The sequence below is a fragment of the Periophthalmus magnuspinnatus genome, chromosome 20, assembly GCF_009829125.3.
Source record: "Periophthalmus magnuspinnatus isolate fPerMag1 chromosome 20, fPerMag1.2.pri, whole genome shotgun sequence".
NCBI classification, from domain to species: Eukaryota; Metazoa; Chordata; class Actinopteri; order Gobiiformes; family Gobiidae; genus Periophthalmus; species Periophthalmus magnuspinnatus.
This window is the reverse complement of record NC_047145.1, coordinates 24,758,881-24,779,404: the sequence shown is the minus strand read 5'-3', so window position 1 is coordinate 24,779,404 and position 20,524 is coordinate 24,758,881. Positions and strand designations below refer to the sequence as shown.

General features: G+C 41.4%; 2 protein-coding genes across 2 annotated transcripts; both read right to left on the bottom strand.

Annotated features, from left to right (window-relative positions):
- LOC117388515 (neutral cholesterol ester hydrolase 1) lies at positions 1–8,652 on the bottom strand. Its single transcript, XM_033986075.2, has 5 exons — positions 8,410–8,652; positions 5,284–5,506; positions 4,831–4,900; positions 4,381–4,552; positions 1–3,616 (listed from the first exon to the last, which is right to left on the bottom strand). The coding sequence occupies exons 1-5, from the start codon at positions 8,542–8,544 to the stop codon at positions 3,014–3,016; spliced, it is 1,203 nt and encodes a 400-aa protein (XP_033841966.1). The 5' UTR covers positions 8,545–8,652; the 3' UTR covers positions 1–3,013.
- A 416-nt stretch (positions 8,653–9,068) lies between these two features.
- On the bottom strand, positions 9,069–20,273 carry eif2s3 (eukaryotic translation initiation factor 2, subunit 3 gamma). The gene is made up of 12 exons (XM_033986074.2): positions 19,989–20,273; positions 17,788–17,851; positions 17,577–17,704; positions 16,680–16,801; positions 16,267–16,361; positions 15,628–15,786; positions 13,359–13,493; positions 13,188–13,282; positions 12,045–12,189; positions 11,157–11,326; positions 10,653–10,825; positions 9,069–9,308 (listed from the first exon to the last, which is right to left on the bottom strand). The coding sequence occupies exons 1-12, from the start codon at positions 20,055–20,057 to the stop codon at positions 9,245–9,247; spliced, it is 1,419 nt and encodes a 472-aa protein (XP_033841965.1). The 5' UTR covers positions 20,058–20,273; the 3' UTR covers positions 9,069–9,244.
- Between the last annotated feature and the right edge of the window lie 251 nt (positions 20,274–20,524).

The following is a 20,524-nucleotide window of genomic DNA, read 5'->3' as shown; positions in this document are numbered from 1 at the left end:
TATTTATTATCATTTTTATTAGGTTCATTTCTACAAAAAATACACATAGAAATGGCCAGACAGGGTTAAAGCTGCACTGTGTAACTTTTTGAAAGGAGTGTCTGTCCCTGGTTGTCTTTGCCTGTAATATTCCACTATATGGAATTAAACTTATCTACTTCCATGGAGACAAGCACGTGAGTTACAAGTCAGATCTGTGGAGAGGTGACCCTGCTCACAGTAATAATGCATATTTTAAATGTAGTTCTGAACAATAAAAAACACATTTTTTTTAACTGATGCAAGATAAGTTAAATGACATACTGTGGAACATTTAGACTGTCCATGTTGGGCTGAATTACATGGGTTGCATGTGATTCAGTTGGAAGTTGGAACTCGGAAAATCCAACCTCCAAGGACGACTGGAACGTACCACTAGCACACTCCTATCTCCAAGGAGATGAACAGGTGACAAGCAGAAAAGTTACATAATGCACTTTTAAGAGTGTCTTTTTAATAACCTAAGCTGACTCCATATGTTTCACACAGAGACAGAGACAGGAATACACTGCTTGGCTCTGACAGCTCTGAGGCTCTGGACCAAACCAAAGTCATTTTTTCTCTTATTTTCTTTTATTTTCTGACAGCAGCAAAATGCGATACGCCAAAATGGAAGTGTCCGTGTCTCTGAGGGAAACAGAGGAACATCAAACTCATGTCATGCCGCGCACGCCAAATGCTCCAGTCCAAAACACTGTCCAAAACATTTAACTAAAGTGAAACAAGAATCCAGTGTCAAATACAACTACAACTTCACATTTAAAACATATGCCTGCAGCAGCAGGAGGAGGCCCCGGGGAAGACCCAGGACACGCAGGAGGGACTATGTCTCTCGGCTGGCCTGGGAACGCCTTGGTGTTTCAGCGGAGGAGCTGGAGGAAGTGTCTGGGGTGGAGGAAGTGTCTGGGGTGGAGGAAGTGTCTGGGGTGGAGGAGGTCTAGGAGGCCATGCTTAGACTGCTGCCCTCGCAACTTTGAATCAGATAAGCGGAAGAAAATAAATGGATGGATGGACTGCATCAGAGGTGGGAGCACTTCTGAAAAACACTGTACGTCTCAGAGTAGTTTTCAGACTCCAGACTTTTACTTCTACTTGAGGAAAATTTCTTGCCTGGGATCTAGAATCCACATTTCCCCAATACTTTACAATACTGGTCTGCTCCCTGAGTTCAGACGGGTATGATTGACAGGTGGATTAGGCAATCAGGATCACACATGGTCAAACGTAAAGACAAAAATATTACAAGGACTGAAAAACATTGTGGATTTTTGAAATATCAGTGCAGCTCCAAACTCTGTTCATCTGAGGGGAGAGAAATGTAATTTTGTTTGTAAATGATGGATGCTCAATGAGCTCCTTTGTTTCACATGCATCAGTGAAATAAACAAATCTGATTGGACCATCACATTTGGTTCTGGCTTGAGACACGACAGAGAGTAAAGACCAGACTGTTTGGAGGAGCATCTGGTCTGCTCCAGACACAGATCAGTCTGGACAGGGCAATAATATTGAGGTAGTACGTTGGCTTAGCTCCAGGGGGCAGCTAATCATACTGAAAGATGAGTGACACTTTTCTGGTGGAGAATCTGCTACCTGGTTGTCTGATGGAATGTTCCATAGTACAGCATTAAACCATTGCATTTATTCAGTTACAGGATTTTTATAAAGCTAAAAGAAATACTGAAAAATCTGTTGGCATCACCTGCTTGTCTCCATGGAGATACATTTAATGCCATACTGTGAACAATTCCAGGCAAAGCAATATAACATTTCCATGGAGACAAGCAGGTGGTAGCAGACACCAGAAAAGTGACAGAGTGGAGCTTTAATAGTAATAGTAGTACTAGATGATAGTGTCAGAGTGGGTTTGTTTTAGGTTGTTCTAGTTTGTTTCGACATTAAAGGGCCAGATTACTCTGTTCTCTGATCTGTTCTAATGTAGTTTCCTCGTCACAAACAAACCTGGAGTTGTGTTTTGTTTCATTCACACATGGCATGGTTTAAAGCTCACAAGAGTCTATTTCTCGTAATAAAGGACCATTTAAAAATTAAATCAGACTGAAGTAAAATCATAATTTAAGCCCAGTGACACAGTACACAGAAAAGTCCCATAACAAACCACAATTTTACAATTCTTTCCACTGCCAATTAATAAAAACCCATGATTTTTCTTAGCCCCAGTGGAAAAGTACCAAGCCTGAGATAAAGACATGCCTCCTGTTAGGTTTGGTATTCGACCCATTTAAAAATACTACTCCAATAGTTCCAATAGCTGCTCACAGAGGACTGTTCAGTTTTACACTTTGTCTATTTGATGTTTGGTGCCACTTTATTATAACTGCACTTTCAACAGCCTTTATAAATCTTCATCCACTCAACAAACAGTTTATTAAAGAGGGGGTCATTTACTTTACAGTTTTTGTTCATGCTTTATTGATACTTTGCAGCTGATGTCATCAACATTCCCTGAAGGTGTGATGCTAACTCTAGGCACTGCTCTGTCTGACACTTAGCTGGAATTACAACAGGTGAGCTGATTTGTGTTGTTAAACAGGTTTCTCTCAAATAACATTACGGTCACATGCTAGCTAGCATTAGCCAACAGTTTTTCAGTTAGTCACTCTCCCCTTTTTCTTGAAAATCAAACATATAAACAGGATCATGAACGCATGGATGGATCACAGCCTCCTGAAAATGTGCTCTTTAAATCAAATTTGCATTTTTTCTTAAAACGTTTTTGGCAATGTTTGCTAATCTGTCTGTTGTGTCACCATGGTAACTAATGAACATTCCACTGTAGGCATACATGTGGGACCCCCAGCATGATGTCACTGTAAAGTATGAGTTGAGGCTAATGGAGCAGTAGTTATGATAATGTGGCACCAATGATTTCATATAAAACCATGTAACTCTGTTTTTTTTTTTGTTAATTAAACACATGGTTCACACTTGGACGCTGCAGAGTTTTGGTCTGTCACAGGTTCTGGTCCAGCCATCGTATGAAGCCCTCCATGCTGCGCCTCCCCACCGATGACATCATGGGAAGATTGGCGAACACCATGCATCCGTGGAAACCGTCGTCATAATGATCGCTGGTTACCGTGACGCCCGCATCCCTCAGCCTGCGCGCGTACATCATCCCATCGTCACGCAGAATGTCAAACTCACAGGTCAGGATGTAGGCTTTGGGAGTCCTGCTCAAAACCACATCATCCGCTAACAACGGTGCCGCTCGGACGTCCAGGAACACAGGAGCGAGCTCCGCCCCCGTGCTGGTGTCCACGGCGATAGGCCGGTAGTGTTTCCTTATATGGGCGGGCACTAGGACGGTCCAGTTGATTTTGGAGCGCGTGATTGGGTCGAGGGCGCAGCTGTGGAGGTTGTTTAAAATGGAGGGCTCCAGGAGGGGGTCTGCGTCGAGGTACTGCAGCCAGAATCGGGCCATCACAGGCCGGTACAGGATGGGCACGGCCTGGTTCTGCTGGTACGAAGACGTCTGGAAGTCCAACGCCTGGAGCACCGGGTAAACCAGAGCCTGAACCCGGGGCTGAGTGGGGAGGGAGGGGTCTGAAGACAACTGTACACAACAGACAAGGTCATTAGTATTAGATTAAAGGGACATTTTTGTCATGTATTTCAGAAAAATCTGTCATGCTCCAGTACAGATGTGTTGTATAAGCAGCTCTAACTTGAAAACTGCCACTTCATGACATCACAAGGTGGAACAGAGCATTTCGAGCTTTGGAGATGTAACAGACTAATAATAAAGTGTTACTCAAACATGTGTGAATAAAACAAAACACAACTCCAGGTATATTTATGAACAGGGAACATTATAACATGGCTTCTCTCACAATAATTACATTTAGACATTTCCTCTTACAGTTTTGTCTTTGTCTCATTAGTTTTACATAATCTGATCACACCAGAAATCTGATCATGATCTGATTTCTGGACAGATTATGTAAATGTGATGTAACCAGTTCCATGTGATGTGAGTAATCTGATCTCTGTCTGATTGTTCATACTGGTGCAGGTTTGATGTGGAACATTATACAAAAAAACCCCAAAAAAACTAATGGCACAAAGACAATACTGAAAGAGAGTTAAAAATTGAAATGTATTTTAAATCTCACTGTACTTTCTCTTCTAAATACAACAGTTACTTTGAAAATCCACTGATTCACTGATTCGTATTACCAGGTGATACGTCTGAGGACACTACAGTGGAACAGGGTTAAAGCCCCCCTGTGGGACATCACATTAGAACAGGGTTTAGAGCTCAGTTTCACTAAACAAAATGGAGAAAATTCAGATATCTGTGTACTTGTTGGTTCTTACCGTCTGTGTGACTGCTGCAGCCAGGTTTCCTCCGGCGCTGTCCCCAGAGATGCACAGTCTGTTTGGGTCTAAACCAAATCTGTCCCACGTGTCTGCTGAGAGGAAGGAACGGGACGCCGACAGAGCGTCCAAGTACGGAGCAGGAAACACCGACTCTGGAGCTAAACCATAACTGAAAACAGAACAACATCAACAAGAGCAGAGTCAGAGGAGCAGAGCCAGAGGAGCAGAGTCAGAGGAGCAGAGTCAGAGGAGCAGAGCCAGAGGAGCAGAGCCAGAGGAGCAAAGCCAGAGGAGCAGAGCCAGAGGAGTAGAGCCAGAGGAGCAGAGGAGCAAAGCCAGAGGAGCAGAGCCAGAGGAGCAGAGCCAGAGGAACAAAGGAGCAGAGCTAGAGGAGCAGAGGAGCAGAGCCAGAGGAGCAGAGCCAGAGGAGCTAAAAATTAGACTTACTCCACAGACATGATCACGGCATCAAGATCTTCTGCCATTTTCCGACAGAGAAGGTCATATGAACGCATCCCTGTGAAAAAGAGTTAATTATTAAGTGTGTCAGATGCCCTCCCATCCTCCTATTTTCTCTGTAGACCGGGATGTGTGCAGGTCAAATGTCTCTACTTTGCAGATGTTGTGGAGTGGTTTGATAAATAAAGCGGGAGTCTAACCCTGTCACGAATGGTGATGATCAGGGAAAACATTTGTGGATTTGACTTGTGTCAAGTCCAGTGATTACAGAGATATGACCCATACACCAGGTCCACACGTCTGCATCTGACACTTACACAGAGAACTCCACCTGAGACTTCTGCTCTGTCTCAGCTCAGGTCAAACTAGAGCGACTCTACAGGGCGCTGATGTCATGTGACCACTAAGCCTAATCTAAGAGCGTGCATGTGTGATCCTCACGTGCACTGCCCAGAGCCCAGCCGCCTCCATGGAAATACAGCACCCCCCTCTTGAGCGCCTGTCCGGCCCGCGGTCGATACACTCGCGTGGGGATGCCTGCGAGGGCGGAGTCGGTGACATGGAGGGCGGAGCATGAGCGAGCGGGCACCTCCTCTACCAGAGACACCACATGATTCAACAGATGCACCCTGTGGAGGACACCCAGGCTGTGGAGGACATCGCCCTGAAGAAGAGAGACAGGTGTGAGGAGGACACAGGTATCAGGAGGACACAGGTGTGAAGAGGACACAGAAAAGACACAGGTGTGAGGAGGACACAGGTGTCAGGAGGAGACAGGTGTCAGGACACAGGTGTGAGGGGGACACAGAAGAGACACAGGTGTGAGGAGGAGACAGGTGTGAGGAGGAGACAGGCGAGATATGGGACAATAAGAGAGATCAGTGGATTTGTTTTTTTCTGGCCGATGCTGATACTGATGTATAGAATCCAGAGAAACTGATGTATAATAAGCCCTGCTGATATTTGTGTACTGATGCGATGTGAACGGAACTGAAAGTATTCAGATAAAGCTTTAAACATACACTCTGTATATATACAGAGGCAGTCACACTATATATCAGCCTCTGTTGGAGATTTAAGGCCGATCGCCACTACGCTAAAAAGTGCAAATATTGGCCCAATATATCGGCCGATTGATGTATGGGTCCATCTCTAGACAATAACCTCACAGCATCAACCTGGAATTATCGGCTCATATTTCAAAGTGAAAAAGCAGAATGAGCCTCATGTGACTCTCATTTGTGTTGCCAGTTTAAAAGATTAAATCCAGCTGTTTTAAACCTAAAATGTCTCTCTCTGATCTGAATGGTCACTACCTAAACCCCAGCACCTGCAGACAGTCATGAGTCAGTGCTAGTGCAGCATCTGCAGCTCAATGAGAGAATTCTGGAAGTTCTTTCAGATGAGGCCTGTCCATACACTGACAGTGACACACACCTGTGTGTGTCTCTGCAGGTCATGGCTCTGGACACAGGCTCACGTGTGACTGTACACACTTCTCTTACGCTGCACTTTGGAGCCTGAACTTTTTACATTCATTGTAAAGATCAACACTTGGCATCAGTGCATTTTTTATGTGCATCTGTTTTGTACAGCTGTGTAATTAAAGCTTGTTTTGACTCCACAGAAGTGTAGTTTAAAGCAGCCTGAACATACGACGTTCACGTTCATTCACGTTTGTGAAAAGGCCACTTCATTATGATCACATGACACAACATTAGCTGTTTTTAACAACACTGCACTGAGCAAAGGATCATGGTCTACACACACGACCTTGCTATCTGACCTTCTGCACAACAACACCCCCCCCCCCCCCCCCCCCCACACACACACACACACACACCCCACACACACCCCACACACACACACACACACAGAGAGAGGTACACAACATTTATAGCACACAGAACTGTGAACTTGAGCCTAGTTCCATATCTCGTCCTCTCCTTTGTCCTGCTCAGATAAAGCCTGGTCAACTCTAGAGCTGTCAAAAGTATCGAAAATCTGAAACTAATTGATACTAATAAATATTGTATCGGAACTAGATACTGAGTATGATGTTTGAGGTATCGATACTAAAAAAAGTCACATTCACAGAACAGAAATGAACCTTTTCTGAATCTGTTTATAATGATGTGTCTCTGTGGTATAAGACACATTGACTAGTATACACACACATGGACCACTATGAACCTACTGGACACTGAGGATTACACACATATAACACACATGGAATAGACAATGTTGAAAATCACATTCGATTGTCTCATGCTTAAAAATGAGCCCAGACCAGAATCTACCCAGCTTAACTCCACCCTGTCTACAGGGCTATAGGAGCAGAGGGGCGTGGGGACGGGAAAATCGAGTTTACCCTCCTCTGCTCTCTGTTATACCAGCGCTATGTTCATTCATTTTCTCTAATCTGGGGTTTTGTTGTCACTAAAGGAGAGTCACAAAGACGTTTTAAAGGAGTGTTAGTCTGCAAATTACCACAAGGAGATATGGGATTGGTTTATGTAAAAATAATATTAAAAATATTCATTAAAATGTAACAGCATGGAACAAGCCTGCAGATTATGCTATGAAGAAGCACTATGTATGTCTGGAATGTTCCACCATATGGTATTAAACTGAATATCCCCATGGAGACAAGCAAGGAACGCCACCAGGTCAAGTTATAGGTCAGATCTGTGGAGGGGAGACCATGATTCCAGTAAAAAAGCAGGTTTGAGAAGGTATTTTTAGAATAAGAACAACAATAATAACACAGATAATTGAAATTAAGTGTGAGACATGTTGAGAACAGTTTGGGAAAGCATTAACATCTCTGTGGAGACAAGAAAAAGTGACGTCGTGCACCTTTAAGCATTACATGTTGTGCATTTTAAGCTGTATCCTCAAGTAATGTTGTCCTGTAAGCCTAACGCACATGCAGCTCCCTCTCAGTGTGAAGCCAGAGCCTGCAGTGCGTCTCTGTGGAGCAGCTGTGTGCTCTGGTCTCATGCCAGTGTCATTGCTCACTCATTAAGTTATCTACATTTTTCCACAGAGTTTGAATGAGCCTGCGCAGAGAAATGACCCAATATTGGCGTTTTATTTGTGCCAAAAGAGGAACATTTTAAATTAGCCGTAGACCCAGTTATTACGCACATATTAAACATAAACCAGGTCAGAACTGCTGCATCAGTGCGTCAGCTCTTGTCCCCGGTGTCAGTGCGTGTCTCCAGGCTCCTATCCCTCTCCTTATCCCTCTCCCTATCCCGTGGCGATACATCCTCTTTGCCCGGGGCCTGTCTCCCACACGCGCTGGTGTCAGTGCCTCTGTCCCGACTCCTGTCCTCCTCTGTCCCCGGCTGCTGCCCCCCCTCCCTCTCTCCCCACTGCCAGTGCGTCTCCTCGGCTCTTGTCCCCCTCACTCCCCTGTCACTGCGTCTCTCCTCGGCTCTTGTCCCCCTCTCTCCCCCATCAGTGCGTCTCTCCTCAAAACTGTCACCGGTGTCACAGACCCTCCAACCCCCTCTAACCGCTACTGTCACCGGTACTGTCCCCGGTGTCCGTGCGTCTCACCGCGGTCATGAAGCTCCTGAAGAGTGCGTCCAGGAGCATGAGTTTCCAGGGCTCGCAGACTCCCGGAGGCAGCGGCAGATACACGTAGTACGCGGCCGCAGAGAGGAGCACCGCGGCGGTCACATTGAGCCTCATGTCCCCGGTAATATCCCCGGTAAACCTGCGCCTGTCCCTGCTGAGACGGTCCTCCCAGCTCCGGGACTAGACCAGGTTTGGACCGGGCTCCTTCGCTCCCCGTGCTCTGCCTGTCCCAGCCCAGGAGCGAATTAACCACGTCTTATCATTTCAGAATAAAAGCTCCATTACAGATTTACATAGACACTTACAGAGACAAAGGTTGTTATTTGTCTTATTGTGAAGGGATGTTTATGAACGTTGTGCAACACTTGCGTAATGCTAAGAATTCTGGGAAATGTAGGCAATAACTTTATAAACAGTGCGGCGCATAGGACTACAAGTGCACTGGGAAACAGACGCATGTATGTTGACAAATACACATCTAATATAGAGGAATAAAAACTAACAAATTATTTTACACACAACTAATACATGTAATTATAAGGCTGCATAAAAAGTGCCCTTAAAATCAAATATTGTAATTAGTGCAAACCTACCAGTGTAGACATATGTAAAATGAGTAATAAAAACGTAACATATACTTAGTCCAAATGTGTTTATTGATTAGCAGTAGACAGTAAGAGTCTTCTGTAGATGTTTAACGAAGATTCAGACAGTTTCAGCCCCTCGTCTCAGATTATGTTCAAGACAAAAGGATGAAACTTTAATTGTGAAATAATAAAAAACTAAATAAAATAAAGCAGAAGGAGGCGGAGTTTCAGTCGTCGTCCACCGTGGGTGTGATGGTCACTCCTCTGCGAATCTGACCCCAGCCAATCAGACTGAAAAGAGAAAGAGCATTACTGTTATATTTATAAGTCATGGTGTCATGGCATTATCCTGGAATAGCTTACAATAAGGATCATCATAAATGTGACAGCACTAGCAGCACAAATAAATGTGAAAGCTGCAGTTTAAGCAGTGTTTTCTAAGTTGTTTTATCACAAAACATCCAACTTACTCAACTACTTTGGTAGCACTTTGTACGTGCTTTATTAAGATGTAGTTATTATAAAGACTTAATTAGGAAACACTAGTATTGGATGTTTCCAGATTGTACAATGTGATAATGAAATTTGGTGTCACGATTATTCTGACCAAAATAATTGCCAGTAACGATTATATCACGAAAATTATTAAAGCAGCTGAGAGTTAAAAATGTCTTGGATATGAATAATTATCATTTTAATCTTATGAATAGGTTACATATTTAACCAGCTCTTATAGTAATGTTCTTTGTTATAAGTGAAAACAACAGATCTACAAGAGACCATCAGGGATAAGTATGTTTGTTCTGCACATTCTGGCGATATAATGGTGATCTTTGTTTGCGATTATCATGATTATATAAAATGTCCCACAAATAATTATTGGCTACCCTTTTATCATGATAAATTATATTATTAGGAGAAAGAGCCAGGTTGTCCTAACCACTCTTTTGAAGATGATGAGGTACAGATTTTAGCCAAAGAAAAATGGTTTGAGAGGAGAGTTAAAGAAGCAATTTTTGTTAGGAAAGACAATCCTTCCTTAAACAGAAATGGGGGCCTCAGACATCATCTATCCCCCATCTATAAGTACATCTTCAGACCAAAAGCAAAACAAAGAAAACAATAGGGCTAGCCAGGATGCTAATAGGTGTGAAATCACTCATTAGGGCTTGAATGAATATGCTAAGTATGTCTCACACACAGTACACACTTAGGGTAGCACAATAGACCTTGACTACAACCACAAACTGTAAAAAGGTGAGTTTCAGTGTAGTAGCTCCTCCCTTCAGACAGATATAAGGCAGTGTCCAGCAGTAATCTGACCAGAACTGAAGAAGTGGTTGGATGAGCAGCCAAACGTCTTCACTTTTACAACGTTTTGTGCAGTTGCCAGATTTTACATTTTTCTTTTGTTATACCTATAGATTACATAGGACTTTACCATAAAATATCCAAAAGGTAAATGCACAAATGTTAAATATATCATACATCAATTCTGTTTGTGACTAGACCTAAGAACTAGCTGTGTACTGAATGTGGTGGTGTCATCTAAAACTGCACATAATCACAGGGACCTTACAAGGGCTCCTGGTTGGAAAGTGTGAGCATGTGTTTGTGTGTTTGTGTGTAACGTACCGCCAATGCTTCTCGACTCTCCGGCTCAGAGCGATCTTCTCTCCCACCTCTGTACACACTGGGTTTGTGAGCACGATCTTCGCCAAATCTGCTTTGACAGCACTCACTCTGCCCCCGGTGGACAGAGAGCCAATGTTCACCATCAGCACCTCGTTCTTCGACAGCTTTTGGACCTGAAGAGCAGATGGAAGGGATCAGAGGCCACACAGATACTAATCTTGTGTTTCATTTCAGCTGTAGATTGTCGTTAATTTTGAAGCTTTGTTTAAAAAAAAGCCATATAAATGGACATAATTAGAAAATTGTCTGAAATGATGTATTCTGAGATTGTTAAAATATCCTGCATCCCTGTGTCAGATGCTCTCCCATGTTTAAAGCGGCTGTACTTGATATTTTTCCAGTACAGATATATTAAGGTCAGAGGTCACTCTTGAGGTCAGAATAAGTCCTCTATGGGTTAAGGTCAAATGTCTTATTGGTCTCCTTTTGTTGTTGGATGAATACCTTGGCTGCCTTTTTGTCTCCCTCTGTGCGCACTCCGAGCAGTCGTCGTAACAAGAAGTAGGAGATCTCGAGTTCGGTGAAGATCTCCGGCAGAGCGCCCACAGCCCCGAGCACCTGCCCCACCATCCGGTCAGCACGGCACAGGGTTGGGTCAATCTTTGTGCCCACGCCTGAGAGAACAGAGTCAGACATTTTACACACTCTTCATTTTGCACATTTTATGCTTTTTGATAATGTCAGGTTTTATAGAATTGATACTTTGCAGCTGATGTCATCAACATTCTCTGGGGGTGTGATGCTAACAGTAGATAATGGTCTGTCTGAGGCTCTGTTACTCAGTTTAGACTTTAATCTGAGCTTCATTTTAACACAATCTGACCAGAAAGAACTGACTTGGAACTCCAACAGGTGAGCTGATTTGCGCTGTTAAACAAGTCCCTATCAAATAAGATTACAGTCACAAACTAGCTAGTATTAGCCAACTGTTTCAGTTCCCACCTTTTTGTTGAAAATCAAACTCCTAAACAGGACCATGACCATCATAGGGTCATGAAAATTTGTTGTTTAAAACCATTTTGTATTTTTTTTCTTGAGTTTTCAGACAGTCTTAAAATTTTGGTTGCTAATGTGTGCATTGTGTCTCCACGGCATACATACATACAGAAGGAAGAACACCCCCAGCATAAGGCTGGGGATGTCAATACTAGATACATTTTCTAGGCCTGTCACATTTTGAAGCGCAATATATCGCTACAGAGATATACTTAAATTAATGATAGTATTGAAATCATTTGATGACACTGACACAACTTTAAAACAGGACATGTATGCAAGTATGATGAAGTTATTTGAGTAACTATGGTTGTGATGTCATTTTGTTGTAGTTACCAATGAGTCCTCCGGGGGCAGCGTACTGCAGGTCGTTGTGCTCGGCAAACAGAGACACGATCTTGGAGAAGATGGGTTTGCACATCAGTTTACCGTCCTGGTCTTTGGAGACGATCCCCGGCCGCACCTCCAGCTCTTGACCCACCTGAGCACAGAAAAACACTGACATTAAACATAAACACAAAACACTTCATGAATTTCGTCTGGAAAATAATTTTTACAGTATGAATAATTTCAGGGTGAATAGGGTTGTTAAGGCTGAAACTGGAAACAATAGTTGTTTACAGTTTCAGTTGTTTCAGTGTAGTTAGCTCCTCCCCTCAGACAGATATAAGGCAGTGTCCAGCAGTAATCTGACCAGAACTGAAGAAGCGACTTGAATGAGCAGCCAAACGTCTTCACTCATACAACGTTTTGTCCAGTTGATGGATTTAAATTTCGTCTTTTGCTGTGGATCAGACCTGCACGACTGAGGGACTACACAGACAGTATAAATAATGAATAATCATAAAAGCTGTTATACCACTTATGAACAAAACACTGAACGCACTAACAAATCTTTCAGGTACACTTGTTGTTTAAAAATATTTACAATTTACAGACAAAAATATAAACAACCCAACAACAATCTAAATTAATTTAGATTTGGAAAAGTGAGGATTTGTTTCAACAGATTATAAATTTTGAATGCAGTTAAATTTCTCACTTTTTAATTGCGAACATGTTTGAAAATTACAAACATTTTAAAGTCACCTTTTAAATATTCAGCACATATATATTCAAACCTTAACTTCAATAGTCAAAATTCAGAGTGTAAAATTTGCAGTGAAAAAATTTTGCAGCAAAGATCCAAGATGTCAAGGCCTGAGCAATTGATTCGAGTCGATTTAACTTAGTAACAACCAACCTTACTAACAACTAATCAAAAACTCAATTGGGTTAATCGTCCTTTAACAAAAAATTTTTCACAGTAATACATATTGAGAATTTTGTAGACTGAAAATTGCAAATGGACGCACATCAGTCCTGAACACACAGCCTGTTCTTCCTGGTTTAGTCTCTGCTTTTATACTTAATATAATCCTGAATTATCCTGATGAATTAATTACATTTAATTACATTAAATGCATGGACTTTTCAAACCTTGAGCACTCCTTTGAGGATACTGCCTCCTGCCACCCCTCCCTTTAGATCGTCCACTTCACAGCCGGGTTTGTTCACGTCAAATGACCGGATCACTAAAACATGAGAGTGCGAAATTTAAGTTCATCTGTAAAAATCTCTTAAAGATCAAAGGTGTGTAAAGTTTTGTACCGATGAGGCGTGGTTCAGAGGTGAAGTCTCTGATGGGCACTGGGATCTTCTTCACGATGTATTCACAAACCACCTCGATGTTGTATTTGAGCTGCGCCGAGATAGGAATGATGGGAGCGCCCTCTGCCACCGTACCTGGAATTACATCAGATCATTTATTGGAGAAGAAACTACAATCATTTTTATTTTTCCATTTGCATTATACTGGGCAAAATATAAAGACTGAGTAAATGAAATGTCCCTGTGTCTCTATGGGGTCGTCTGTCTAAAACAGTGGTTCTTAACCTGGGTTCGATCGAACCCTAGGGGTTCGGTGAGTCAGTCTCAGGGGTTCGGCGGAGGTCAAGACACACACCCGACTCATATGATTAGCGGACTTTGAGCGTCTCCAGACGTTGGCCCAATTCAACAAATGCACCCTTTGTCGTGTCTATCGAAGTACCTGCCCAACTTAAATGAGCCGTCTGAACACTGCTCCCGCCTCACAGACACAGACACAGCTCCTGCGTAAAGACACAGCCCTGATTTTCAGACGTTGTGCGCACAGGGGTCAGGAGCAGGAGAATCTTCTTCGATGTAACTGTCGCCCGTCCCTCCTGACGCGCTAATAAGCTTGTCCGTAGATGTATAATGAAAATCCTGATTGGAAATCGCCACAGAAATCTATTTGATGTAGTGACAAGTTTATTATATCTGTGATAGATCTGCTCTTGTCTCCGTGATGACGCATCACGTATAACACATCAGACATGTCGCCCTAAAGTAGAGCCACAAGTGAGTGAAAATGAGCCAAAACAAAAGTCTTTGGAGAGCTTTTTAACAAAGGGGAAAAGGACAACTGAGGACCCAGAAGAGGAGCCTACAACCACCAAGAAAAACGAAGCGAAATTTAAGAGACAATACCAGGAGTCCTACTTAAAATATGGGTTTGTTGCTACAGGTGATTCTCACGTGCAGAGTCCGCTCTGCATAACATGCGGGAAAAGCAAATGAGGCAATGAAACCTTCAAAACTGCTTTGGCACCTGGAGACTAAGCACCTGGGCTTAAAAGATACGCCTTTAGAGTTTTTTGAAAGAAACTGCGGAGCAGACTAGACATAATCACACTGCGGATGTCATTGTCTCTCATCACTCCTCAATGGGACCACCTCAAAGAAACAAGTGCAGGGCTCCCTCTGATGCAGCGGTTTGGTGAGTTGTATTTTTTATGCACTTAATTTATTTTTGCCATATTTATCTGCCACGTGTAGAAGGCTTGTCTGTGAAAATAAAACCTACATTATTATTATAATTATATACTATGTTATCTTCATTTTAGATGTCAAAAAGTATTTGCGGCTCCCAGTGTTTTATTTTCCGTGGAAACTGGGTCCAAATGGCTCTTTGCATGTTAAAGGTTGCCGATCCTGTAGCCTGATGGAAATTAGGTGAAGGGTACTGTTAAAATGTTAAAAATAATAAATAGCATAAATACAATAAGTTCATTATTGGAATACATAAGGTTAAAAATTTTAATAATTTCAATGTGGTAGAATTACAAAAAGGTCATGTCTTTGTGAAAAGGTGTGTATGTAATTTGTTGTGAGTTCATGCATTGTACTGGTTTTATTCTTTGAACACAGTGATGTTAATGCACGGTTCATTTTGTGCACCAGTAAAACATAGATGTGTGTTGATTTTGAAAAAATAAATAAATAAATATTTTTTTTTTCAATAAACAAGGATTCGGTGAATGTGCATATGAAACCGGTGGGGTTCATTACCTCCAACAAGGTTAAGAACCACTGGTCTAAAAGCTGCTAGCCCGTTGACTAGCACAGCAAGAAGGATCCAGGTTCCATTCCCGGGCCTTTCTTTGTGGAGTAATTGGCTCTTGGTTACCATGCTACTCGCTGTCGGAATTCCAGGCATGGGATCCAAATTGGCTGATATAACTGCTAGCCGTGATGAGCTTAATTTAACTGGAGCTGAACGCTGTGGGTGATGTAACACTCACTTAATGCCCTTCTTAGCTCAGGACCTGGAGATGGTCCCACTGCTCCTGACAGCTTTAACTCAGAGATACTGAAGAATGGGTCAAATGCAGAGGGCAGACTTATCCACAAAGACAATTACGTGTACCTTAACTGTAAGCCTGTAGTTTAGACCTCTACAAACATGTTCTGAAATGCACGGGATTCTAGGGACTTATTTAACAGTTCAGATTTCAGTCACTCTCAGATGTTGCTGCATGGTTTAAAGTGTGTGTAAAGTAGTAAACCGGCTCACCCTGCACGAAGGCGAGGATTTGCTCGTACTGCTCTTTGGCTTGAGACTCTTTCACCAAATCAATTTTATTTTGAAGGATCAGGATGTGCTTCAGTTTCATGATCTCGATGGCCGCCAAATGTTCGGAGGTCTGAGGCTGAGGGCACGACTCGTTACCCGCTGAAAATACAAATACAGTCAGAGAACAATATACATTAGACACAGGATATCGTAGGGGTGTCATGATTCAATATTATACTACACCACGATACTACACCACAATACTCAGATAATTAACATGAAAACCTACAGTACAGAATTACTTGTATAAACCGCTGCATGCACAAGCTTTTATATTATTATTAAAGGATTCACTTTGATCAAAACAGTGAGCACTAAAACTGTATTACTTAAGTTTACTCTCGGCACATTTTGGTAAAACAAGTTGAAATATATAGCTACTTACGGATTTATTATTTTAAGTTACAGGTCCAGTATCTAATCGTTTTCCCCGACTATTTGAGCAAAATCTTTGGACCACTGCAAACTGTTTAAAATGAACTAGCTCTGTTTTTCCCGTTTTTAAGGCAGTAAAAATCAGGTACAGCACCTTTAATATTCCGTCCTCATTTGAGTTTTATGATAAATATTTAGTTTTACCGATAAGAAGCAGCGCAGCATCCATCACAGCAGCTCCGTTCAACATGGTGGCCATGAGAATGTCGTGACCTGGACAGTCCACAAACGACACGTGTCTGAAACAAAACAAAAAAATTCACTAAAACTAAATCAGGTTTAATATTCCATTTCAGATTTTTATTTGCTATTTTTTTTTAGAGGGATTTTCGGCTAAAACTAAACTAAACGTGTGCTAAATAGTCTTATTACAACATCGTACGTGTCCAACTAGTATATCGCTGAGCTGATATTTGGAAGCCGAAAGCAAATTTTTCAGTATCAGCGGCGATATCCAATACCAGTATCAGATCAGTGCATCCCTAGGATCTACATTATCTTGTAATTTGTTCAGAATGAGATTCAGAATCAGCACAGTGGCGTGGTTCTTTTTGTACCTGACCAGTTTGAAGTTGCCCTTGGTCCCGGGCAGGTCTGTGGGGAACTCGTCTGGAGTACTAGAGCCACAGGAGCGATAACACTCAGGGCGCGGACAGCTCGGATCGTCCAGTTTGTAGATCTGTACAGGAGAGGAGGCAAGTTTAAGTTGAACATATTTTACTTTTAGATTCAATAAAAATCTTTCCTATTTTAAGTTGCTGGAGTTTACAATTTTCCTTCCTGGTTGGACACAGCAGATGTGACATACACAGAGGTAATCCCATAATGATTATTTAAAGATGGAGTATTACCTTCTAACACATAACATATTTAGATGTTAAAATGTTATATTCGCCAAAAACAACATATTACATGTTTTCTAAGTTTCAATTTCGTTTTTGACACTGTGATTTGTCACTCCCCCTTCAGAGCGCCATTACAACACAACCAGCGTCTATCCTGCTAATGAAACTACTGCACATCACATCGGGTTTGTGAAGTTGAAGTGTACAGTTTTGTATCATGTTTTTGTATATTTATGGAGAGTTGTTGTGTGGAAGTGTGGGCAATTTAGGCTTGTGGGCGGAGCCTTGGACAGGATAATACTGCTAACAATAAGGAGTTTATAAGCAGGGCCCAAGAGAAATTGCTAGTTCACTCAAACATGCACGGATGACATCTAAAACCTCTTCAGGCATGTTTTGATGAGGGAACAACATTATAACTGCAAGAAGAAAAGAAAATCAATAACCCCCTCTTTAAGTTTTGACATTTAGTGTTACAGTTCAAGTAAAACAATCACTTCAACATGGAGAACTCAAAGTATCGGACCGTCTCCAAACTTGCATACTGCACCTTTAAAAATATAAAGTGAAAAAACATTATAATGTGAAGCTTAAACAGCTGTAGCTAACCTTAGCATTAGCATATCCTAGCTTGATAGTGATGTTTCTCTCCAGCTCGTTCTTGAACCTGACGGTGTGGACTCCGGAGATGGCTTTGACCACTGTGGATTTCCCATGCGCCACATGACCAATGGTGCCTGAGCAAAAACAAAGCCGACATTAAATACTGAAACCATATTTACAACCATAAGATCAGAGTCTAAGCTTGGAGGTTTCATACCAATGTTGATGGTGGCTTGTCTGCTGATGATCTCTTGAGACAGAGGTGTAAGTGTTGTCACATCCTGTATAGAAAACAAAATGCATTTAGGTTTCAACAAACTCAACACAATTCACAAAAGAGCAACACTTATGTTACTAAAAGTAAAATAACAAGGGATGAGCCGATAATATGTGATATTTGCCCTGCTATTTTGGCCAAAAAAAACCTATATTTGCCGATTCCGATATTAAGCTTTTAAAAATCCATAGCAAAAAAACAAATTTATGTTAAGTTCTTAAATTAACGTTTCACTTTTGTAAAAATAATAACACAACATATTTATCTGGGATATAAAGTCTGTTAAAAAAAACAACTAATATGCACGCATGCACACACACACAGCCACGCACAAACAAACAGACTGAGGGAGAGCAGAACAAATTATTTGTGCCAAATATCGGATCGATACCAATATCTAGGCAAATCCTCCAATGACCAATAAAACATATCTAAAAATAAGCATTGATCATTTATTTTGTACGCATATATCAACTATTTGAGTTCAAATACTCCTCAAATCACAAAAGCTGCAATTATTTAGAGATAACAGAAGAGAACAAAGTAAGAAGAAAACATCCTGTCTTTATAGAAACATCTTGTTGTGCCTGTAGTTTAGAAATCTACACACATGTTCTGAAATGCATGGGATTCTTCAGCTCATATTTCAGTCTGTCTCAAATGCTAATGTTCCTGGAGTTCTTCACAGAATCCTACTTTTTAAACATATAATCACAAATCTAATAGACATTGCATTGTTTTGCAAAATCATAGATCCCTACTGTTATTAAATGGTAAAGTTTTTCATTCAAATAAAACAGAAAACACATACCAATGTAGTTCTTCATTCATACAGAGAACTAAAATGAAGGTAGTCGAATAGTGTTGACCTACCTTATTAACAGTGATGAATTAAAGTTGCACTATGTACATTTCTGGCGGAGGAGGTGCCACCTTTTGTCTCCGTGCACCATGATATTTTGCATACCGTTATCTTGATTTACTAACACTAAGGTAAATGACACACGCCCGCCAGGGGGCTGCAGACCTATGGAATGCGTGGGAACTCATGAAGATGCTGTGAAGACACACACGGAGACACTATAAAAGCTGTCAATATGGAGCTCTCCACCTATTTTTTCCGGAGAGTCCGTTGCTTCATTGTTCCCTTTACCTGTGTGGAACTCATTAAACCTTTCTGACTTTGTTTCAGACTCTTGATTCTCTTTGATGCTTACACCAGAAATGAACATTCAATGTTATAATGTTTCCTCCTCAAAAACATCCCTGGAGTTGTGTTTTGTTTCATTCACACGTTTAAGTAACACTTTATTATTAGTCTGTCTACATCTGCAAAGCTCAAAATGCTCTGTTCCACCTTGTGATGTTAAGTGATAATTTTCAAGTTAACAGCTACTTTAACCTTTTGCTCAGTAGAGATTATGGCAATTCCAGATCTGAAATCAGCCAAATGATTCTAGGGAAGGCGTGTGGGGTTTAAAACATGACATCACAAGGTGGAACAGTGTGTTTTCTGTTTGAGAGAAGAACTCAGTCTAAACATGCAGGGTTTGTGTGTTAAACATGTGTGAATGAAACAAAACAATCCAGGGCATGTTTTTTGTGAATAAGCATCATTATAGATCAGAAAATAGAGTGATATGGGCCCTTTAAAACCACACTGTGAAACTTTCTAGGCAAAGTAATAACATCTCCATGGAGACAAGTAGGTGGCAGGTCCTCCAATAGAAAAGTTACACAGCGCACCTTTAAACTTAATATAGGTAAACAGGTAGCAACACATTCATTCATATTTATATTTATATAGGAGGAAGCCACACACAATATACAATGACAGTTTGCATCACTGTGTTTTTATAGAGAATCTGACAAATGAACACCTCAATTATAAACAGACAATAAAACTGATACCTGTTTATAGTTGCAGATCCACAATAAGACAAAAAAAGCTTTATTAGGAAGCCTTTATGCGGGTCTTCACCCCGGGCTGGGCCTGTCATGTGCCGGGGCAGGGTATCGACACACCGGCGACCGTTATACACAAAACACCGACTATTATTTCTTAATCTAACCATTCAATCTGACCCCAGACATCCATGACATGTTTATAATCGTGTAGAAAACGCTAACATGTGACTTACTAAAGTGGTGAGGTCTTGTTTGGACAGATGCGGCTGTCCCAGCGTTGTCCCAGACTCGTCGCCCGCCATCTTGACTGAAAAGGAAAGACGAAGGCGACCGCTGCGAATGCCTCGATAAACCACTAAAACAACCTTTATTTTCGCAAATTTAGCAACAAATATTGAACAAACAGCTGAAAAACTTAACTAAATTATATGTTATAGCGTTAAAGATGTATTGCGTGTGTTATTATGCGGTGACAAAAACTAAATCTGGTATTTGTAACGAGCATGTGTCTCCTGTGTGAGGGAATAGAGGTCCTTCCACTGAGGCTGATGCAATTCATTTCATTCATAAAAAACAATACATCATTAAGCGCTGGCCATGTCCTATTAATGTGACATATCTGCAACTACAATGAATTTAATATTGTCTAACCAAATTAAATCTAATTTAAAATGTTTTGACGCGTTTCTGAGGTCCGTCGCTTTACAATGACGTCACATCACCCCTGATTTGTAGTTTTTATGAAGATTTGGAGTTCAAATTGTTAATT

What these genes read in the sequence shown, in the direction of transcription:
- LOC117388515 (XM_033986075.2), bottom strand. Translation starts at nt 8,544, where the DNA reads ATGAGGCTCAATGTGACCGCCGCGGTGCTCCTCTCTGCGGCCGCGTAC. An exon ending in TCAGGAGCTTCATGACCGCG is followed by an intron (nt 5,507 to 8,409) that starts GTGAGACGCACG and finishes TCTCTTCTTCAG; the next exon opens with GGCGATGTCCTCCACAGCCT. An exon ending in CTGGGCTCTGGGCAGTGCAC is followed by an intron (nt 4,901 to 5,283) that starts GTGAGGATCACA and finishes TCTTTTTCACAG; the next exon opens with GGATGCGTTCATATGACCTT.
- eif2s3 (XM_033986074.2), bottom strand. Translation starts at nt 20,057, where the DNA reads ATGGCGGGCGACGAGTCTGGGACAACGCTGGGACAGCCGCATCTGTCC. An exon ending in ACAAGCCACCATCAACATTG is followed by an intron (nt 17,705 to 17,787) that starts GTATGAAACCTC and finishes GTTTTTGCTCAG; the next exon opens with GCACCATTGGTCATGTGGCG. An exon ending in AGAGTCGAGAAGCATTGGCG is followed by an intron (nt 9,309 to 10,652) that starts GTACGTTACACA and finishes TTCTCTTTTCAG; the next exon opens with TCTGATTGGCTGGGGTCAGA.